At 43.9% G+C, this 19,421-nt stretch overlaps 2 protein-coding genes across 3 annotated transcripts in view; one reads left to right on the top strand and one right to left on the bottom strand.

Annotated features, from left to right (window-relative positions):
• Positions 1-2,207: 2,207 nt before the first annotated feature.
• Positions 2,208-8,974, bottom strand: LOC116571500. The gene is given in 2 exon segments (XM_032309462.1): positions 2,208-6,724; positions 8,936-8,974. Coding segments are annotated over 2 exon segments (4,419 nt in total). The 3' UTR covers positions 2,208-2,344.
• NDUFV2 (NADH:ubiquinone oxidoreductase core subunit V2) overlaps positions 8,871-19,421 on the top strand; it is a 33,939-nt gene continuing 23,388 nt past the window's right edge. The window contains exon 1 of one of the 2 annotated variants that reach the window (XM_032309646.1): positions 8,871-9,026. In XM_032309646.1, coding sequence (XP_032165537.1) covers positions 8,973-9,026 — 54 coding nt within the window. In that variant the 5' untranslated portion in view covers positions 8,871-8,972. The remainder of the gene's footprint in view (positions 9,027-19,421) is intronic. The other variant, XM_032309645.1, reaches the window with a different exon arrangement.

The raw sequence follows: 19,421 nt of genomic DNA on the forward strand, positions 1-19,421 counted from the left end.
ATTGGCACAAACAGGTTTTGGGTGGGGTGGAGCTGATTGGCTGACAATTTGAACTTTTGAAAGAGGCACCCTCGGTGTTAGTGGATTGGTTTCGGGGGTCCGCGAGCGCGAAGGGGGAGCAAGGAGGGGGGTTGGGCCTCATTACTCAGCAGGAAAATATCCTGCCTACTTGACTATGTGGCCCCCTGCCTACGTGACTATGCCTCTTAACAGAAGGTATCTTGTTCAAACAGGCGACAAGTGTCACACCCTAAAAGCCAAGCGGTTACAGAAAGGCAAAAGAGCAGTTAATTATATAATTCATCACACAATTCATAATCTAACCTTATACCTAAAAGCCAGCGGTTCACAGAAAAGCAAACAAGCGGTTAGTTCTCCTATCTATCTCTTAAGGGAGGGGGCTTTCCAGGGCAGGGGTCTTTCATTCCCCCCTTTTTCTTTATCATGGATAGAATCTTATATCCATTCATCTTGTCCCTGCTCTAAGCTTGTCCGGGACTTTGATTGTTTTAAAAGTTGATATTGCTGTGTTAGTACCATTGTCTGAACTACAGACAAGCGGGCTTTAATGAACTGGACAAGCCTATTTATGATGCAAGGGCCAATTGATAGAATCAGCAATAAGATGATAAGGGGCCCCATGAGGGAGGATATTAGGGTTGTGAACCAAGGGGAACGGGTGAACCAATTTTCAAACCAGCCCTGGTGGGATTCAAAGTCTCTTTTTCTTTGGGCTAATCTTTCTCTTAGCTTGTCCATTGTTTCTCCGACTACCCCGGTATGGTCGGCATAAAAACAGCATTCTTCTTTTAAAGCTGCACATAATCCTCCTTCCTTTAAAAATAGGAGGTCTAGTCCTCTTCTGTTCTGAAGTACAACCTCTGACAAAGAAGTCAAGGATTTTTCTAAGGCTGTGATTGACTTTTCTATGGCCTCAAGGTCAGCGTTCATAGCAACTTGTAACTGCATGAGCTGATTACCTCGGACTAAAGCGGAAACTCCTGTTCCAATACCTGCTGTTATTCCCCCGATGCCCAATAGCAAGGCTATAGTCATGGATATAGGCTCCCTCTGGTATCGAGACCTTTGCCCCTTCTCGAAGAAGTCAAGGACAAAACTTGAACTGTGGTAAGTTATCTTGGGCCAAAGCTGAACTAATATGCAATAATCTGCGGTGACATTTAAAGTTTGGGCAGCAATACAAGGGGTCAAGCCGGTGTTACAAGCCCAATATGTCCCGCTGGGTGCTGCTAGATAATAAGTACCAGGAAAGATATTCCGGATAGTGGTGTTACATAGTGCCTGATGTGAAGTGGGCACGGGGCCTAAGCATAGTCCCTGACCAGATACTTCAGAAAGGGTAAGTTTATGTCCCTGGGAGTTGCAGGCAATCGGAGGATTTGTGTGGTTGGTATAATTAGCGACAATGGCTATCCCCTCATAGTAGGGGGGGCTTGAGACCAAACAGAGCCAACAGTCTTCAGTAAATTCAGGATTAGAATAATTGAGGGCCGTATATGCTCCTGAAATTAAATTGAAGAGTCGATCCCCAGTTCCGACAAGCGGAGTCTCTAATGTTAGGGGTTTTGGCTTGGGTTAGCAGCGGAGGGTGAGGAGGGTGTGGAAGTCCCTTGGCGGGCGGGACCTGGTGGGACTGGAGGGCGCCGGGGTTCAGAGGGTTTTTGGTTTGGCAGAACAAAATTTGGCCCTACGGGGTAAGTTTGGGGATTTTCTATTTTTAATTTGATGATAATGATGGATCCTGCATGTCCCCCGTACTTGTAGAACACCATTCCCCATTGTTTTCCCTGAACCCAATGGTCAATCCTTTCCCGTTTTCCCTGGTCAGTGAACTGAACTCGGATCCTGTCTGAGTCTTGAGGGGAACAAGGACCTCGGAGGAGAGGAACAGCCGCCCCTTTAGGTTTTCCTCGATTAACAAAGGCCAATCGTATAGAATCTGATCGTGAAACTGCCCATTTCCAATCCCCATCATTAGAGGTGACACAAGCCCAATTTTTACAGAAGGAATGTTGAATCCCCCCACAACGTGGGTACTTTTTGGCTTGTAGGTCTAGGGGCAGCATTCTCGGTGTGGGTCCGATAGGTCCCGGGCAGGCATAGAATCCATAGCTACGGGCTAAATTGGGTGCTGTGGACCTGTAAGCAGAGTTGATGTCTCGGAAACAGAAGGTCAAGTCCGGCCACCAATTACCAGGCGTATGCAGGCCCGTTGTGGAATAGACAACTTCTCCCGTTTGAGAGAAGACCTGCCAAGTTAATTGTTTGGGGAGATATGGACTGGGGCCCCCAAAGGAAAGGAAAGTGTAAACAAGGAGAAGGATTAACGGCGCATGAGTCTTATCTTTAGAGGATTTGGGGAGCGTTGGACGGTCCATTCCGAATCTTGAAGGGGTTCGGTCTGTTCTTCTGGGTGCGCTGCTTTCACGTGGGAGGCGTGGATCCAGGCTGCAATCCCGTCGACCTTTAGTGCTGTGGGTGTCGTCAGGAGCACTATGTGGGGTCCCTTCCAACGGGGTTCAAGGTTTGTGGCCCGATGTCTGCGAACCCAGACGGTGTCCCCTATTTTATAGGGATGTGGCCGTAGTGGGACGTCAAGTTTCTCCTTGTAGGCGGCTGCCAGGGGTTTCCAGATTTCCTGTTGCACCAGCTGCAGAGCTTGCAGATGGGCCTGTACAGAGGGGGAGGGGGTATGAGCAGCAATATCGGGGGCAAAGAAAGTGACAGCGGGGGGTGGAGCACCATAGAGAATCTCAAAGGGAGTTAGGCCATGAGGTCCTGGGGTATTTCTAGCCCGATAGAGTGCTAGAGGTAGGAGTGATACCCAATCTTTAGAGCCAGTTTCAAGCAGTAATTTAGTTAAAGCCTTCTTAATGGTTCTATTCATTCTTTCTACCTGCCCTGAACTCTGGGGCCTGTAAGCACAATGTAGTTTCCAATCGATCCCCAGTAGCTTGGCCACCGACTGACTTACCTGGGAGACAAAGGCAGGCCCGTTGTCGGACCCTAGCACCTTGGGTATTCCATACCTTGGGAAAATTTCTTCTAATAGTTTCTTGGCAACCATGTTAGCTGTCTCCTTTTTGGTAGGAAAAGCTTCTGCCCATCCTGAAAAGGTGTCTAGAAAAACTTCTGCCAGTTGGAGGGCCTGGGTCAGAGCTATCAGCTCTGCCCTCTGAGCTGAGGTACCTTCTGGTAGCGCGCTTGCCCATACAAGCTGGGAGTCGGTCGTGATGGCCGCCCCTGCCCGTCGTTCTCCATCCTGCAGGTAGCTACTGCCATCTGTGTACCAGGTTAGGTCCGCATCCTTCATGGGCTGGTCGGTCAGGTCGGGTCGTGTCCCATGTGTTTCCGCAAGGATCTGGTGACAGTCATGTAATGGTATCTCTCCCGGAGTGGGCAGCAAGGTTGCAGGGTTAAGAGCCATTACAGGTCCAAATTGGATCCTGTCTGTGTCCAGGAGGAGGGACTGATAATGCGTCAGGCGGGCATTTGACAACCAGCGGTCTGGTGGTTGGCGGATTAAAGATTCCACTGTGTGTGGAGCCAGGATGGTTAGGGGCTGTCCCAGTGTCAGTTTGGTGGCATCTTTGATGAGGACTGCAATTGCTGCTATCATCTTTAGGCATGGTGGCCAGCCAGCTGCCACGGGGTCTAATTTTTTAGAGAGGTAAGCAATAGGGCGTCTCCAAGGTCCGAGTCTCTGTGTTAAGACCCCTTTAGCGAAGCCCTGTTTCTCATCAACAAAAAGGTCGAAGGGCTTTGTAATGTCTGGCAGGCCTAATGCTGGGGATTTAAGGAGTGCTTGTTTGATATGATCAAACGCCTGCTGCTGTTGTTCAGTCCATACAAAAGGAGTATCTTGCTTAGTTAATGGATATAGAGGGGTCGCTATCTCTGCGAATCCCGGGATCCATAGTCTACAAAAGCCCGCTGTTCCTAGGAACTCCCGCAATTGCCTATGGTTTTGAGGCGCAGGAATGTTAAGAATAGTCTCTTTCCTTGCAGCCGTTAGCCATCGTTGGCCATCATATAGTTCATAGCCCAGGTAGGTGACTTTAACCTGACAAATCTGGGCCTTCTTGGCGGATGCCCTATATCCCAATTGGCCTAGGGTCATTAAAAGATCCCCAGTACCTGTACGGCAGTCCTCTTCATTGGTGGCTGCTAGTAGGATGTCATCAACGTATTGAAGCAGGATCAGGGAGGGGTGCCTTACCCGGAAGTCGGCCAAGTCCTGGTGAAGAGCCTCATCGAACAGCGTTGGGCTGTTCTTAAACCCTTGTGGTAACCGAGTCCAGGTCAACTGACCTGATATTCCTAAGTCCGGATCCCTCCATTCAAAGGCAAAGAGAGGCTGGCTCTGAGGACTCAGTCTTAAACAGAAGAAAGCATCTTTGAGGTCTAAGACGGTATACTAGGAATGGGTTGGAGGCAAGGTGCTGAGTAAGTTGTAAGGGTTGGGCACCGTAGGGTGGATGTCTTCTACCCTCTTATTGACTTCCCTGAGGTCCTGAACTGGTCGGTAATCATTGGTACCAGGCTTCTTGACGGGTAACAGAGGAGTGTTCCAAGGAGACCGGCATGGGGCCAAAATGCCCTGGTCTAGTAACCGCCGTATGTGCGGCTTGATGCCCTGATAGGCCTCATTGGACATAGGATACTGTTTAACATTGACAGGAACGGCGGTTGCCTTCAATTGTATGTGAATGGGGGGCTGCTGGATAGCTAGTCCCATTCCTCCTGTTTCTGCCCAGGCATTCGGGTAAGATGCAAGCCAGGATTCTATGTCCCTCTGAGGCTGAGGGGGCTCCTCATGTAGTCTATATTCTTCTTCCAATTGTAAGGTAAGGACATGTAGAGGAGTCCCCTTGGGGCCGGTTACGGTGGCCCCTTGTGGTTCAAAATGAATTTGGGCTTTGAGTTTGGTCAATAAGTCTCTACCCAGGAGCGGATAGGGGCAATCAGGAACATGAAGAAATGAATGAGAAACTTTACCTGAGGCCAGATGTACTTTTCTTTCCGTAGTCCAGCGGTATTGCTTTCCTCCGGTGGCTCCTTGAACCCAGGCCATCCGGTTGCTGAGTGGTCCCGGATCCTTAGTTAAAACGGAGTGTTGAGCCCCTGTATCTACTAGAAAGGTGATTGGTTGCCCCCCAACGGTTAGGGTTACCCGGGGTTCGGGGGGGGGCTCCTGATCCTGACGCCCCTAGTCTTCGTCTAAAGCCATGAGTCTTGTGACCGGCTTAGCACTTCTCTTAGGATTGTTCGGGCAGTTTCTGGCCCAATGTCCTCGTTCCTTGCAATAGGCACATTGGTCCCGTTCTATCTGAAGCCTCCTTATGTCTCCCTTTCTGTCTGACTTTCCTATCTCTAAGCTCTGGCTGCCTTGCACTACGGTGGCCAAGATTTTACTAAGTTCCTTGTTTCGTTTACGTTCTCGCTTTTCTTCCTTTTCCTCAGTTTCCTTCCTTAGCTTTTCCTCTTTTTCCTCCTGCAACTTCCTAAGTCGTTCCTCTTTTTCCTCCTGGGTTTCTCTCTTATTAAAAATCTTTTCTGCCTCCTTTAATAAATCTTGCAAAGAGAAATCTTGTAGATTTTCCAAACGCTGTAACTTGTTTCTAATATCTGGAGCTGACTGCCAAATGAATGTCATGGAAACATTTCCTCTTTGTTCATCATTATCTGGGTTAAAAGGCGTATACCTGCGGTAAGCTTCCTTAATCCTTTCTAAGAAGGCGGTTGGAGACTCCTCCTTACCTTGAGTCACTTGTCTTACCTGGGCCAAATTAGTGGGGCGACGTCCCGCATTATGGAGGCCTGCTATGAGTAACTGGCGGTAAAGACGTAGGTGAGTCCTACCCGCAGCCGTATTGAAGTTCCAGTCAGGGCGAGTCAGAGGGAAGGCAGCATCTATCTCATTAGGAAGTTGTGTGACCCTTCCGTCGTCCCCTGGGACATTCTTTCTGGCCTCTAGAAAAACCTTTTGTCTCTCCTCTGTGGTGAGGAGAGCCTCCAAGAGCTGCTGACAATCATCCCAGGTAGGCTGATGGGTAACTAAGATAGATTCAATTAAGGCGGTTAGGGCCACGGGGTCCTGTGAAAAGGAAGGGTTATGAGACTTCCAGTTATATAGATCAGATGCAGAAAAGGGCCAATATTGGAGGCTTCCTGGTTCCCTCCCCTGACGCAAGGGTAGGAGCCTGGAAGCTTCTTCTTTCTCCGGTCTTTGTCGGCCTCTAACTCTGCCTGCGATTGGAGATGGCGAAGGGTCAGGATTTGGTTCCCCTATGGGGTTTGGTGCTGGTCTAAGAGGGCGATAAGGTGGGGGGTCCTCGGTTAGGAGGTCTATCAAAGGGGATTCCTCGGAAGGGAGGACCTGTAATTGTCTGGGGCGTCGCAGAGAGGGGGCATCGTTAGAAGAGGGAGGGTCAATAGGGACCACAGGATATAGGTTAGAAGAGATGGGGGGTTTTGAGGGGTCGCTAGGAGTTGGTGTGGGGAGTGGAGCCGGTGGAGCGGAGGGAACTGGGTGAGAGGTAGGGGCTGATGGAGGCGGTGTCGAGGGGTTCAAGGGAGGGCAAGAGGGGACAAAAGGAGAGACCCACGGAGGGGGTTCTTTGACTAGACTTTCCCAGACTATAATATAAGGTGCTTGGTCCGGATGACCTTGAGGTCCCTGATTAAAGATTCGCTCCTTGACCTGCAAAATAACATTGATGTTAAAGGTTCCCTCTGTGGGCCATTCAGCTTTGAAGGTGGGCCATTCAGAGGTACAGAGAATTTGCCATTTTCTTCTTTTGACTTCCACCGATAAGTTGTTGGCTCAGTTCTGAACATCTTTCCAGTGACCTAGAGTGAGGCTTAGAGGAGTGGTGAGTGTTTGCCCCATCTCAGAGTCTAAAATAACACCAAAGACAATAAGTAGGACACACAGAACAAATAACAAAAAGGACACTGCGCGATTTCGGCGTAATACCGACAGGATGGTTTCAGATGGATCAGAAAGCTGTGTGGGACTATGAGTTTCCTTTGTGGCCCACAGATGAATGTATCCCTCGGACAGTTGTGGGGCCCCAAAGAACCGGGCCCCTATGAGCCTTGGACCGTCCCCCAGGGTGACAGGGGAGGAGTTTCAGGTTTCAGATGGCCGCGAGGTGGAGCTATTGACCTTAGTATTTATTTTTCCCTCCCGATGTACGATGTTGCAGACAAGGGGAGGAGGATCTTTCAGGTGCTGTCCTGCTCGCGTCCCTCGCGGGAGCTTAGGAGCGTCTTGGCTAAGGTCTATCCGTATAAACCCCGGACCAGGCTACTCCAAGGAGTAGATGACCATTATGCCGTATGACGTTCCGCGAGAATCAGGGTGCAGCCCACTCAGACTCCGTAGCCGAAGCCGTGGAGCCGCACGAACACACTCATACAATCAGGCACTCCTCAGATTCAAACGGGTTAGACATCCTCCCATAAACAGAATGTAATCTTAATCAAGGCGCAATGTGAAAGACACATAAAACAATTAACGAGCCGGCAAAGACAAAAACCTTGCGGTGCACCGTACAAATTCCACTGGCCTACAGAAGGAGTCTCGAGACCTCCTCTCAGTGGACAAATTCCGTCCAGGGCCGAGGGGATCCTCTGGAACGGACAAACGGATATAACCCTCGGACAAATGCGGGGCTCCAAGCCCCTCTGATCCCTGGGGCGTCCCCCTAGGGTGGCAGGGAAGTCCGAGTTCGTCAACTCCTTCTCAAGCTGCCTACAAATACAAGCCCTCCTACGCGTAGAGGTACAATTCTAGACAACGGCCGAAAGAGAACACGAGACAGAACAGAAGCAGAAGACGAGGAAACGAAGGGACAGTCTAGGGCTGGCCAGCTAGCTTACCTCCCGGTGGGAGTCCGTTGGATCCCTGGGCAGGAGTCCGATGATCTCGGTGGAACCTCCAAATGAAAGACCCGCGGATCCCCTTACCCAAGAATCCAACACTGCCACTGGATGCAAACAGCAAGAGGTTTATTGGGACGCAGGTACCGGCGGGTGGTCGGCAGCTCCAGCTAACCGAGCACACCAACCGAGGGGAAAGCGGGGTTTTTATAGATTGGCACAAACAGGTTTTGGGTGGGGTGGAGCTGATTGGCTGACAATTTGAACTTTTGAAAGAGGCACCCTCGGTGTTAGTGGATTGGTTTCGGGGGTCCGCGAGCGCGAAGGGGGAGCAAGGAGGGGGGTTGGGCCTCATTACTCAGCAGGAAAATATCCTGCCTACTTGACTATGTGGCCCCCTGCCTACGTGACTATGCCTCTTAACAGAAGGTATCTTGTTCAAACAAGCGACAAGTGTCACACCCTAAAAGCCAAGCGGTTACAGAAAGGCAAAAGAGCAGTTAATTATATAATTCATCACACAATTCATAATCTAACCTTATACCTAAAAGCCAGCGGTTCACAGAAAAGCAAACAAGCGGTTAGTTCTCCTATCTATCTCTTAAGGGAGGGGGCTTTCCAGGGCAGGGGTCTTTCAGTAATACATGATTTACAAGCGGTTACAACGGAATTTTTTTTTAAGTAACCACGATTAAAAAAAAAAAAAAGTAGGTGGTTAAATCCCCAAAAGGCTCTCCAGGGGGGGGAAGCTCACCTCATAAATCCAGATCGGCGTTACATTCCCTAAAAGCCCAAGGAACAGCTCACTGTCTCTTCCTTTCAAGGTTGAGACCCCAGCCACAGTCTGTGCAACCCAGCCTTTTACGGACCTCGCGGGCCTTCGCCCCGCCCCTGCTGAGGAAGTCTCCGCCCATTGGGCCCCAGCAGCCCCCGCGAGCCTCCGCGCGCCCCCGCCGCTCCGGACTCCCTAAGCCTGGGGTCGGGAGCGCGCACGCCGTGCGTCCCAAGGCTCCCTCCGGATTCTCGCCTGGTGCCGCAGGGAAAGGCCAACGGTTTGGTCCGCCATGTTCTTCTCCGCGGCGCTCCGGGCCAAGGCGGCTGGTCTCACGGCCCAGTGGGTAAGGAGGTTCGGAATGAGCCCCGGCACTGCCGCCGCCCTTTCATCTTTCTCGGTGTCTCTTTTTGTGGTGGGCAACGAGAGCGCTAGGCCCTGGACGGCCTGCAGGCGGTGGCAAGGACACTGCGGCCTTCGCCCTTTCCCAGGGAGGCCGCCACAGCTTCACGGCGAGCCAGGAGCTCCGAGGGAGGGTCGCAGACGTAGCTGCGGCGGGTGCGTGGCCTCCCCCACAGGTTTGGGAAGTTAACGCCTAATGTGGTCAAGGAGAGGAAGAAGGAGGGGCCGCCCGGTGGTCTGTTTGTTGCGGTTTCGCCGCAGCGCAGAACATAGGCCTGGCCTGCGTGGGCCAGATAGGTTTCTAAGAGCCCCCCCCCCCCCCCGCTCCGCCGCCCCCCGCCCCCCGCCGCCCCCCGCCCACCGAGGAGGCACCTTGAGGATCAAGCCTGGCGACCTTGTTGCTGTCAGGTTGCAGCGCACTGGAGAGGACTCTGAAATTGTTGGCTCCGGCTTGCGTGTTGAAAGCTTGGAGAGCATTTCCTTAGGCGAAAGGGGTTTGATTTAGTGAAGATCGTATTCTGCGTATCGGAAAAGTTCGATAAATAATCGTATCTTACTAACTCTGAAAGGACACCCCCACAAATACTGCATCCAGAAGGATTTTAAGAGCTTGAATGGGCTTCTGAGGTCCAAGTACATGTCCTTATTTTAGGTAAGGAGATAGAATCTCAGGTCGAAACACTCATTCAAGTTAACTTAGAAATGGTGACTTCATTAATGACGATTATAGCAGCATTTACTGGAAAGAAGCCCCCTTTTTCCCCCCTAGCAGTAAAATAGAAAGGTTGAGTCAGTTCTTAGAAGACAAGGAGAGAATGCATAGTAGTATATATAGTTCAGGGCTTTATAGAGTTAGACCTGAATTTGGCTGGTGGTTTCGCTACCTTTTCTTGATTTGTGACGTTGGGCTGTGATAATCTCTCACTTAGTTTTCTTGGTCGTAAAATGGGAGGAATATTCCAATTTGCAGAGTTTAGTCTTTCAATAAACATTTGAGGTCCTAATGCGCGGCTGGGCTACCTAATAATGATAGGTAACATTTGGTGAATACTTTCCATGTGCCAAGCACAGTGTTAACATGTTTACATTCTAAATATCATTTATGAGGTCGGTACTGTTATTTCTCCATATTACAGATAAACAGATTTAGACAATCCCTTTTTTTGTGGAGTTGATAGTCTCATGTAAAAGAAACTTTGAGGTAAATATACAGTGTAAGAGTACAGTGTTAAAGAGTTAGGAATAACGTCAGTTTGGTTTGAAAGTGCAAGATTTTTCCTGGAGGCTATACTAATTGGTGATAACGTTACATATATGGGAGAGAATATAATAGGTGGAAAGGACAACAGAAGAAAAGGCTATTGATAGTTGGCAGGGAAAAGCGTGGTGCATATAAGAAGCCTCCAGCAGTGTTGGTGGACTCCACTGTTGGTAGTAAGATAAATCCAGAGATGAATTAAGAGAGGTGGGCAGGGCCCAGATGTTGGAGCAAGGTCCTTGCCTGCCTTGCGGAAGAATTTGGCATTATCTTAGAGGCAGTGCTGAGCCAGTGAGGGATTTTTAAAGGAGCAGAGGGACAGGGTCAGTATTCTCTGTATTGAATAGATGGCTGGGTGGGAGTGAGGGAATAACATTTCATCAGAGCCAGAGGCTGGGAGACTAAATAGGTGAGACTCTTGGAAACCCAGGTGAGAGGTGATGAGAATAAGATCTTATCTACTAGTAGAAAGGATAAAAATCAGAGTACAGATAGATTTTAACTTCTTCAGTTTCTGAGGCAGAGGGTTATTAGAGGTATATATCGAAAAGCAGTTTAAACAATAGAAAAGAATATTTTCAGGTAGTGGAAGAAAATTTCAGCAAGTCTTTATGTTGGTTTCTGCAGCTGTTTTTTTCTTTGTACAGATATTACCTGATAAGTAGTATGTACCCAGTAAATATGCAGAATTGATGAATAAGTCTAAGTTTTTGTTGTTCTTTTTTTTTCTTACTGAATAATAAGGGAGATCTCTGAAGTTTAAGGTGTACAGCATGATAGTTTGATTTAGAAGTTTAATTTTATTACACAAGTAATGCATTATAGGAAAAACACAATATTAGGAACAGCAAACAGAATAAGCTGAAAAAAAATTACCAAAATGTTAACATTTTTGTGTTTCCAATTAACAGGCCTTACGGAGTTGTTTTTTTTTGTTTGTTTGTTTTGTTTTTTTTGTAAAATTGGATGGTATTGTTCACATTGTTTTGTAGCCTCTTTCTCACAAAACTTTTTTTTAAAGAATTTTATTTATTTATTTGACACACAGAGAGATCACATGTAAGCAGAGTGGCAGGCAGAGGGAGAGGGAGGAAGCAGACTCCTTGCTGAGCAGAGAGCCTGATGCGGGGCTCAATCCCAGGACCCTGGGATCATGACCTGAGCCGAAGGCAGACGTTTAACTGACTGAGTCACCCAGGCGCCCCTCACAAAACATTTTTGGTCTTTTTTCCTCAACAGTGAACATTTCTGTAATGGCATTTTTAATGCTATGTGGCGTGCCATTGTGAGGATGTTCTATAACTTATATAACCAGGCCCTTCTGCCCTTTTCCAAATAGAATATCAGAATGACCTAGCGAAAATCAGGAAAAGTGTAAGAGGTCCCACTAATAAAGTTCCTTTCCTCATAGAGAAACCATTAAGGAAACAATTTTCATTTTTAGAGAAATCGCTTATTTTTGTTATAATTTCTGTTGTATTAACTGCCAAGTTCTTTAGCTACAGACTTCCGTTTATCATTGCTTTAAAAATACCCATAACATAGTACTGTTTAGAAGTCCCTACAAGACAATAGTTGCATGACCTGGAACCATATTTCTTAATCTCTTGGAGTCTCATTTTTCTTTTCTGTAAAGTACAGTAATACCTTATTTAGTGATTATCAAGAATTGCCTAAAAAGTAAATTATCGAGCATTTAGATACTCAGAATAGGCTTTTTCTCTTCCTCAGTAATTTTCCATGGCTTTCTGTAATGTTGACATCACTTTGCAGCTCATCACTGCCTCATTCCCAAGCCACTGCTTAGTTCAATAGGAGTGAAGGAGTTGTGGCATTTTCAAACATTGTATTTTCAGCTTCAGAATTTGGGTTCTTCTTTGTAGTTGCTGTTTCATTTTTTCGTTTTTTGGAGATACATTTTTTTAAATGCCCTTAAGTATGGGTTTAGCAGTTTTGAAATTGTTCTTTAGTAATCTCCATTGATTGTCTGTTTTCCTTGAAAATGGGCTGTTTTGTTGTTGTTTTATGTTGAGTAATTTTGATTGTATCCTGGACATTGTGAACGGTATGTCATAGAAACTCTAGATTTTGTTAATTCCTCTCTTAGTGTTGTTTTTTGTTGTTGTGGCGGGCTCTTAACTCAATTGAACTCAAACTATAACCCAGCTCCCTTCTGAGCAGAATCTCAAATATTGGTTCACTTCTTTTAGCTGGGCTGCTTGGAGTTGGCCACATGTGTATGCATGGTTTGGGGTCAGCCACAGAATTTGGGGCTACTCTCTGGCTCTTTTTATTTTTGGATTTCCCACTTTGCCATGCTTGTGGTTGTCCCAAACTGTCCTGTGGTTTTTCAAGCCATTAAGGCTACAGGTTTTCTCTTGAGGTTTTAGCTGCAAAGTGCAGGACTGACAGGGGTCTGCATTCAGGCTAAGAGATGTAAAGTATAAAACAACAAAAAAAAAACCTTCATTGGCTTTAAGTATAGACTCCCCTTCTGTGTCTGTCAGCATTTGGTTGACCTCCAGTGCCTTCAGAAAGTGTTTTGGGTTTTTGATTTTGTAAAAAAATAGTTTGTCCAGAGTTTATAGTTGCTGGCGGTTTGGCCTGGTAATATCTACTCCCCTACTCTACAAGTGGAACTTCCTGTGGTGGCATTTTTCTTTCTAAATGTTAAGTTTTGTAGAATGAAGTGTTTTCTCATTCCATTAGGCGTTCTTAAACCCGATTTTGCAGTGTCCCAGGGTATTTCCATTTTGGCTCAAGGACTCTAAAGGAATTTTTTTTTTTTAAAGCATTTATTTTAGTTTTCTATTGTTACTCTTACAAATTACCACAAACTGGTGACATAACAGATACTTGTCTTATTCTGTAGGTTAAAAGTTTGACATGGGTCCCCCTGGGCTAAAATCAAGGTGTTGGCAGAGCTACTGGAATACTGTAGGGGATAATTTGTTTTCTTGGCTTTTCCAGCTTCTAGAAAAAGCTGCCCTTATTTGTTGGCTCAGGGCTTCTTTCTTCTATCTTCAAAGCCAGCAAGGGCAGGTTAAGCTCTCACTGCACTGACTTTGCTTTCTTCATTTGTGACCTATCCTTTCTTTTGCTCCCTCTTCACCATTTAAAAGGCGCTCTGATTGCCTTGAACCCACCCTGAAAATACAGAATAGAAATCTCCCTATTTTAAGGTCAGCTGATTAGCAATCTTAATTCCATCTGCAACCTTAGTTCTCTTTTGCTATGCATATTAATATGTTTACAGTTCCCCAGGATTAGGAAGTGGGTATTTTTGAGCATCATTACTCCACCTGCCATGGCCTTAAATACTTAAGGGGAAAGAGAAAATGAGCAAATTTTTAACTTATTTAGTGAGGTTCAGCAGGCCACTGCTACACATAACAAATCAGATCTTTATATTGGACATATGAACTTAGTCTCCATTTCAGACATATAAAAAGCTGAATTTCCCTTCTCTTTGGATATTGTTTAATATCAGCCCAGTACTTTGGGTGATAAATTATAGGTTCATTGACCATGTCAGTATGGTTTTCCATTGAGAATCCTTGACCTACTCACCTCTGAGTCAAGGTCAGGAAGCATAGCTAGCTGTAGGGAATTTTATTTTTTTTTTCATTCAACAAGCACTAAAGACTTAACATATTTAAACACTTTTACTTTGCCTTGTTGTTAGAGAGGGAAAGTGCCTTATATATAGGATACTTTCCTGGATGTTACCCATTTTTGTAGGTGAAACAGCTTAAGATTCCCAGACAAATATGTCCCAAATTACACAGTAGTAGGAACCTGAACTGGGTTTGTTTGTTTTCCATTTAACCACTTCCTAAGTCGCTCAAGTTTACTGAAGAAAATTGATTTTGTATGGTGAAGATTTAAATTTAATAGGTGCTATAATAGTGTAAGGGTTTGTCACTGTGAGCAGAGACTAGGGAAGTGATTTCACTGTACTTAAGGAAGAGAGCACAGGGGATAAGAGGAGTAGGTTAACTCATAATGGGTACAATTTTGTTCCTAAGGGAATATCATGATAGTACCATGAAAAAAACTACACAGTTTGGAAAAGATAATTTCAGGTAGCTACATTTATAGCAATATGTAGTACATATCCTTGCTATTTTGAAATATGGAGAAGGAAGTTCTTCATTATCACTCACTAAATACTCCTGTACTTCCAAAGATTCTGGATTGGAAAAGATCTCCTAGCATTTCTTGTTCTTGGCATCTTGAGGTTTTGAAGACCAAAATCTGTCACCTGCATGCTATGATAATAGATACCATATACCCTAAAGCAGTAATTCCCAAACTTGATCAAAAGAATCTCCAATGATACTTTAAAAATACACATACTGAGCTCCTCCTGGTCATAGGTTTATTAAATTTTAAATAATACATGTTTATTTGAGTATTAGGCCTTAGGACTAGAAAACAAAACTGTTTACATTTATACAGCACTTGTTTGTATTTATTTGATTTTCAAGTTAAAAAAAACTGTGCTTAATCTTTACCAGTTAATTCTTTAATTTAAAAGGTTTATTTGTCTGTTTTGTTTTTAAGATTTAATTCACTCATTTCACAGAGTGAGAGGGAGGAGGGAACACAAGCACCAGGCATTGGGAGTGGGAGAAGCAGGCTTCTCGCTGAGCAGGGAGCTTGATGCAGGGCTTGTTGCAGGGCTTGTTGCAGGGCTTGATCCCTGATGCAGAGCTTGATCCCAGGTGACCTGAGCCAAAGGCAGACACTTAACTACTGAGCCACCCAGGTACTCCTAAGTTAAAAGCTTTAAAATCACTTGAACTTGAAAATGGATGTTCACTCTTAAAATCAACTTGTAATTATTTAGGGTCTCATCTGTTTTTGTGAGTGTTGAAGCCTACTGCCTTCATTTTAGGAGCACAAGAAGAAAAGATAATGGGCGACTGGAGTTAGCCGTTCAGTTAAAGTTCCAATAATAATAATAATAATAGTGATAGTGACCAGTACAGAAGTACTTTTGCTGATACTACGCTAAATACTTTATCTCATTTAATTTCTAACAGTTTAAAATAGATACTGCTTTGATTTTATAGGTGAGCAAACCTAGGTACAGAGAGATAGAATAACTTGCCCAAGGTTCCAGTACTGTAATTGGTGAAGATGAGAATGAACCTAGGTCTACTGACTGAAATGGATGTTTCATTTCTATGAAGTATTCCTATCCTTAGAACATCTGAGTATTGTTTTAATCTACCTTGGATTTTACATATATAAAGAGTGCTTTGTTTAATTTGTGGTCAGGATAGACAATATTGTTGCAATTGATAACAGTCATCTTAATCTGTAATGCTCCTGTAAAACCTGGGCTTTTTATGTAACTTTTCTGTTAATGATTTGGCCAAATTTTGCTTGTTAATTCTCTTACAGTGCTAGAAAAATCAGTTAGATTTTTTTAATCTGAATTAACATTTTTAGTTAAATTATTGATGGAACTTTATTTGGAAGACATTGTAAGAGTCCGCCTAACATATATTTGAAAATATAACAAAACAATTTTAGTGGTTAAGGCAAAGTTAAGGTTCAAGTAAGGCAAATCGATGTTTGGCTTTTCATTTATTTAGCACTGTGATCTAGGAAATTTTTTTCCTTTGTTCTTTGAGCCTTAGTTGCCACATCTCTAAAGTGAGTTGATGATTATACCTATATGGTACAATTGCTGGGAGGAGTAAATGAGTTACAGTATTTATGAAGTTCACAGCATAGTATCTGATGTAGAGTAAGCACTTGTATGTATCACTATCCTTGAAATAGGTATCACAGTTACTATTAGCCCAGCCATCATCTACTTCGTTAAACTAAAATGCACTGAAAACTTATTTAAAATGTAGAAGTACCTACTCTGAGTGTATACAGAAAGACTCTTGGGGGAGCTTTTTGTTTTCTCTGCTTGTCTTTAGACAGCTGAAGGAAATGGGTTTTGCTTGAGTTGGCAGTGGGGGAGGCTGTAGGTAATAGGCAAGTAGGTAATTGGTGAACAATGGTAAGAAAGTAGAGAGGGAGCCAGTATCACTTTCCCTTTACCTCATGTTTCACAAGTGAGTTGTGACCCCTCTGCAGGTGCACACATATATTACGGATTTAATCTGTAAGTGTTGGGGGGCAGTGTGGAAGGTATATTCCTTGCCTGAAACGGTTGCTAATAAAGGAAAACACCAACTTTCAATTGCTTGACCTTAGTCCTGTCTTTCTGACTAATTAGGTTACTGACTCTGTCAGTTTTGTTTTTGCAGCTTCCTTATCCTTTATGAAGTTTGTCTGGCTGAATGTGGCCATTTATAGTGCAAATAACTGATAGAACTGAAAGGTGAGCAGAGTGGATACTGTCAATGTTTGAGCAACAGAAGAAACTAAGAAAACAAACGTAGGGCCTTTGAAAGATTCTGTTCTAGGGGGTGGGCGGAAGAATGAAAAATTAATTTTTCTCATTTTGATCTAGTAGTATTGGTAATGCAGATGATGATTGAAAAGAGCAGGACTGATAGAGCAGATGACTTACATACGAAAGGCCTGGGCTCAGACGTCATCTCTGTCACTAAATGTGTGGTATAGGTCAGGTTACTGTTTCTAAGCCCAAGTTTATTTAAAAGTAAAATGGAAATAACAGCAGCTAACTGTAGATTTTTGAGGAGTCTGGGGGAAAAAAGGTATCTTGAAGTACATCACACAGAGCCATTCAAGTTGAATTCAAAGAAAACTGCCATTATTTGCCTGTTGTAAATTTCCTTTCTTTCTGAAACACTCTCAAAAAAGAGTAAGATGGAATTGAAGTCCACTATTAATTCTGTGCTGTATGTCAAATTATTCTTCTCTGCTTAAAATAAATTACTTGAATTTTCATTGAAGTTCACTGAATTCAAATGGAATTTGTTGATGTATGGATACTTTAGAGTCTAGTGAGAAACTAGATTCTAGTTTGGTGAAAAGAGTAGAGTTTAAGGGGGAAAAACTCCGCTTACTCTTCAAATCAGTCCAGCCCAGCCAAATTGTTTCTTTACAGTTCAGCACCACTAATTGGTCCTGGAATGCCTCTTCAATTCCAAGGTGAAACTAAATTCAAATGGCTTATTAAGTAGTGTAAAGATGTTAATTCAGATTTTTCATATCTTACTTATTCCTTTATTGCAAGTGTCTGATGTGGATGTTATGAGGAGTGTAAAATAGGTGAAGCTCTTAAAGATGTGAAAAAACAGGGCAGCTTTGAAAATGGCCATGTGCTAACTTGATATGAATTAACATGCCAGTTGAGAAACAATGAGGGCCAGTATTTATCAGTTTACCCTATTTACCTTGTTCATTGTTTTATAAACAAATTATCCGAGCCTTTTTCCTCCTGTTTCTTACTATTTTGAAGTAGTTCTGGCTTCAGACATTGAAATTAAGTTGCTCAAATGCTATGCTAATGTATATATTAGGTTTTCTGTAGGAACAGAAGCATGGGAATTACTGTTTTTTTGAAAAAGTTTTAAAAAAACACAGTAAATAACTTTTTTCTTTTTCCTTTTTCCTTTTTTTTTTTTTTTTTAAAGATTTTATTTATTTGACAGAGACACAGCGAGAGAGGGAACACAAGCAGGGGGAGTGGGAGAGGGAGAAGCAGGCTTCTGTGGAGAAGGGAGCCCAGTGGAGGGCTCCATCCCAGAACCCTGGCATCATGACCTCAGGTGAAAGTAGACGTTTAACGACTGAGCCACCTAGGCGCCCCAGTAAATAGCTTGTTTTAAATATAGGCCATATGTACGTACTCTGTAAATGGGAACATGGTGAGCCAGTGGAGGAGGCAGATCTTTTCATTTCTAATCTGTCTCGCTATATATAGATGCATTCCAGGGTTTTCTTCGTTAAACTGCTTGATTTCCTAGATCTACTCCATACTTCTGGAGCTCTGATATCATCAAATAGTTCCTTTCAAATAGCTAATAATAAGGCCATAACCTTGTAAGCATTAGCCCTAAGATCTAATGTGACCTCTACCAATAATTAGTTACGTGATCTTGAGAAGTTTTCATAACTTATTTAAATCTGGAAATAATACCTATTTTTCATGAAAGTTGTGAGAACTAAATAATGTGTAAAAAGCTTAGTGACTGACAGATAGTACTTCTATAATAATAGATAATGATAGGTAACACTAATATAGTACTTACTACATGCCAGGCAGCATATTAAGCACTTTACATAGATTATCTCTTTTAATCTTTACAACAATCCTATGAAGTATGTACTGTTAGTACAGTTTTATAGATGAGGAAAGTGGCTCTGGAGCTGGGCTTTTAACAACCTGGCTATATTGTCTTTCTGCAAATAGTATGTTTATGGAATATTAAGTACCAGTGATAGATCTCAATTTCCCAGATGTTAAACTGTGGAAAATGTGGCTTTTAGAAATGATGAAATTGACCTATTTGGTATTGGTCCTTTTTCACTGTCAGAAAGACAGTATTTCAACATTTAGTTTGGTGACATTAGGCAAGATGATTTGGACTAGGGAAGAGTCAGCTAGAAAGCTGTAGAGTAATGCACAAACCTGGAATAACGTCTGAAATGGAGTAGTGATGGAGAGGGAAAGGACTAAAGGGAAAGGACTAAATTTTTAAAAATTGAAATGTTGGGGCACCTGGTGGCTCAGTCAGTTAACCGTCTGCCTTAGCTCAGGTCATGATCCCAGAGTCCTGGGATCAAGCCCCACGTCTTGCTCCCTGCTCAGCGGGGAGCCTATTTCTCCCTCTCCCACTTCCCCTGCTGATGCTCTCTTTTCTGTCAAATAAATAAATTAAATCTTAAAAAAAATTGAAATGTAATACACATGACAAAAAATTCCAACAGTATAAAAGGATATATATATATCATAGTAAGTGTAAAATATACATTAAAGAATAGGGGTACAGAGATATATATTATGGTGACTATATTAATTATATTGCATATATTAAAGAGTAAATTTCCTTCCCACTGCACATCCCTGATCCCCTTCAGAGACATCACTGTTACTGGTTTCTTTTGTAATAACCTCTATATTCATTCTCCATTTTAGAACAT

Source organism: Mustela erminea, chromosome 13 (assembly GCF_009829155.1).
Source record: "Mustela erminea isolate mMusErm1 chromosome 13, mMusErm1.Pri, whole genome shotgun sequence".
In the NCBI taxonomy this organism is placed as follows: Eukaryota; Metazoa; Chordata; class Mammalia; order Carnivora; family Mustelidae; genus Mustela; species Mustela erminea.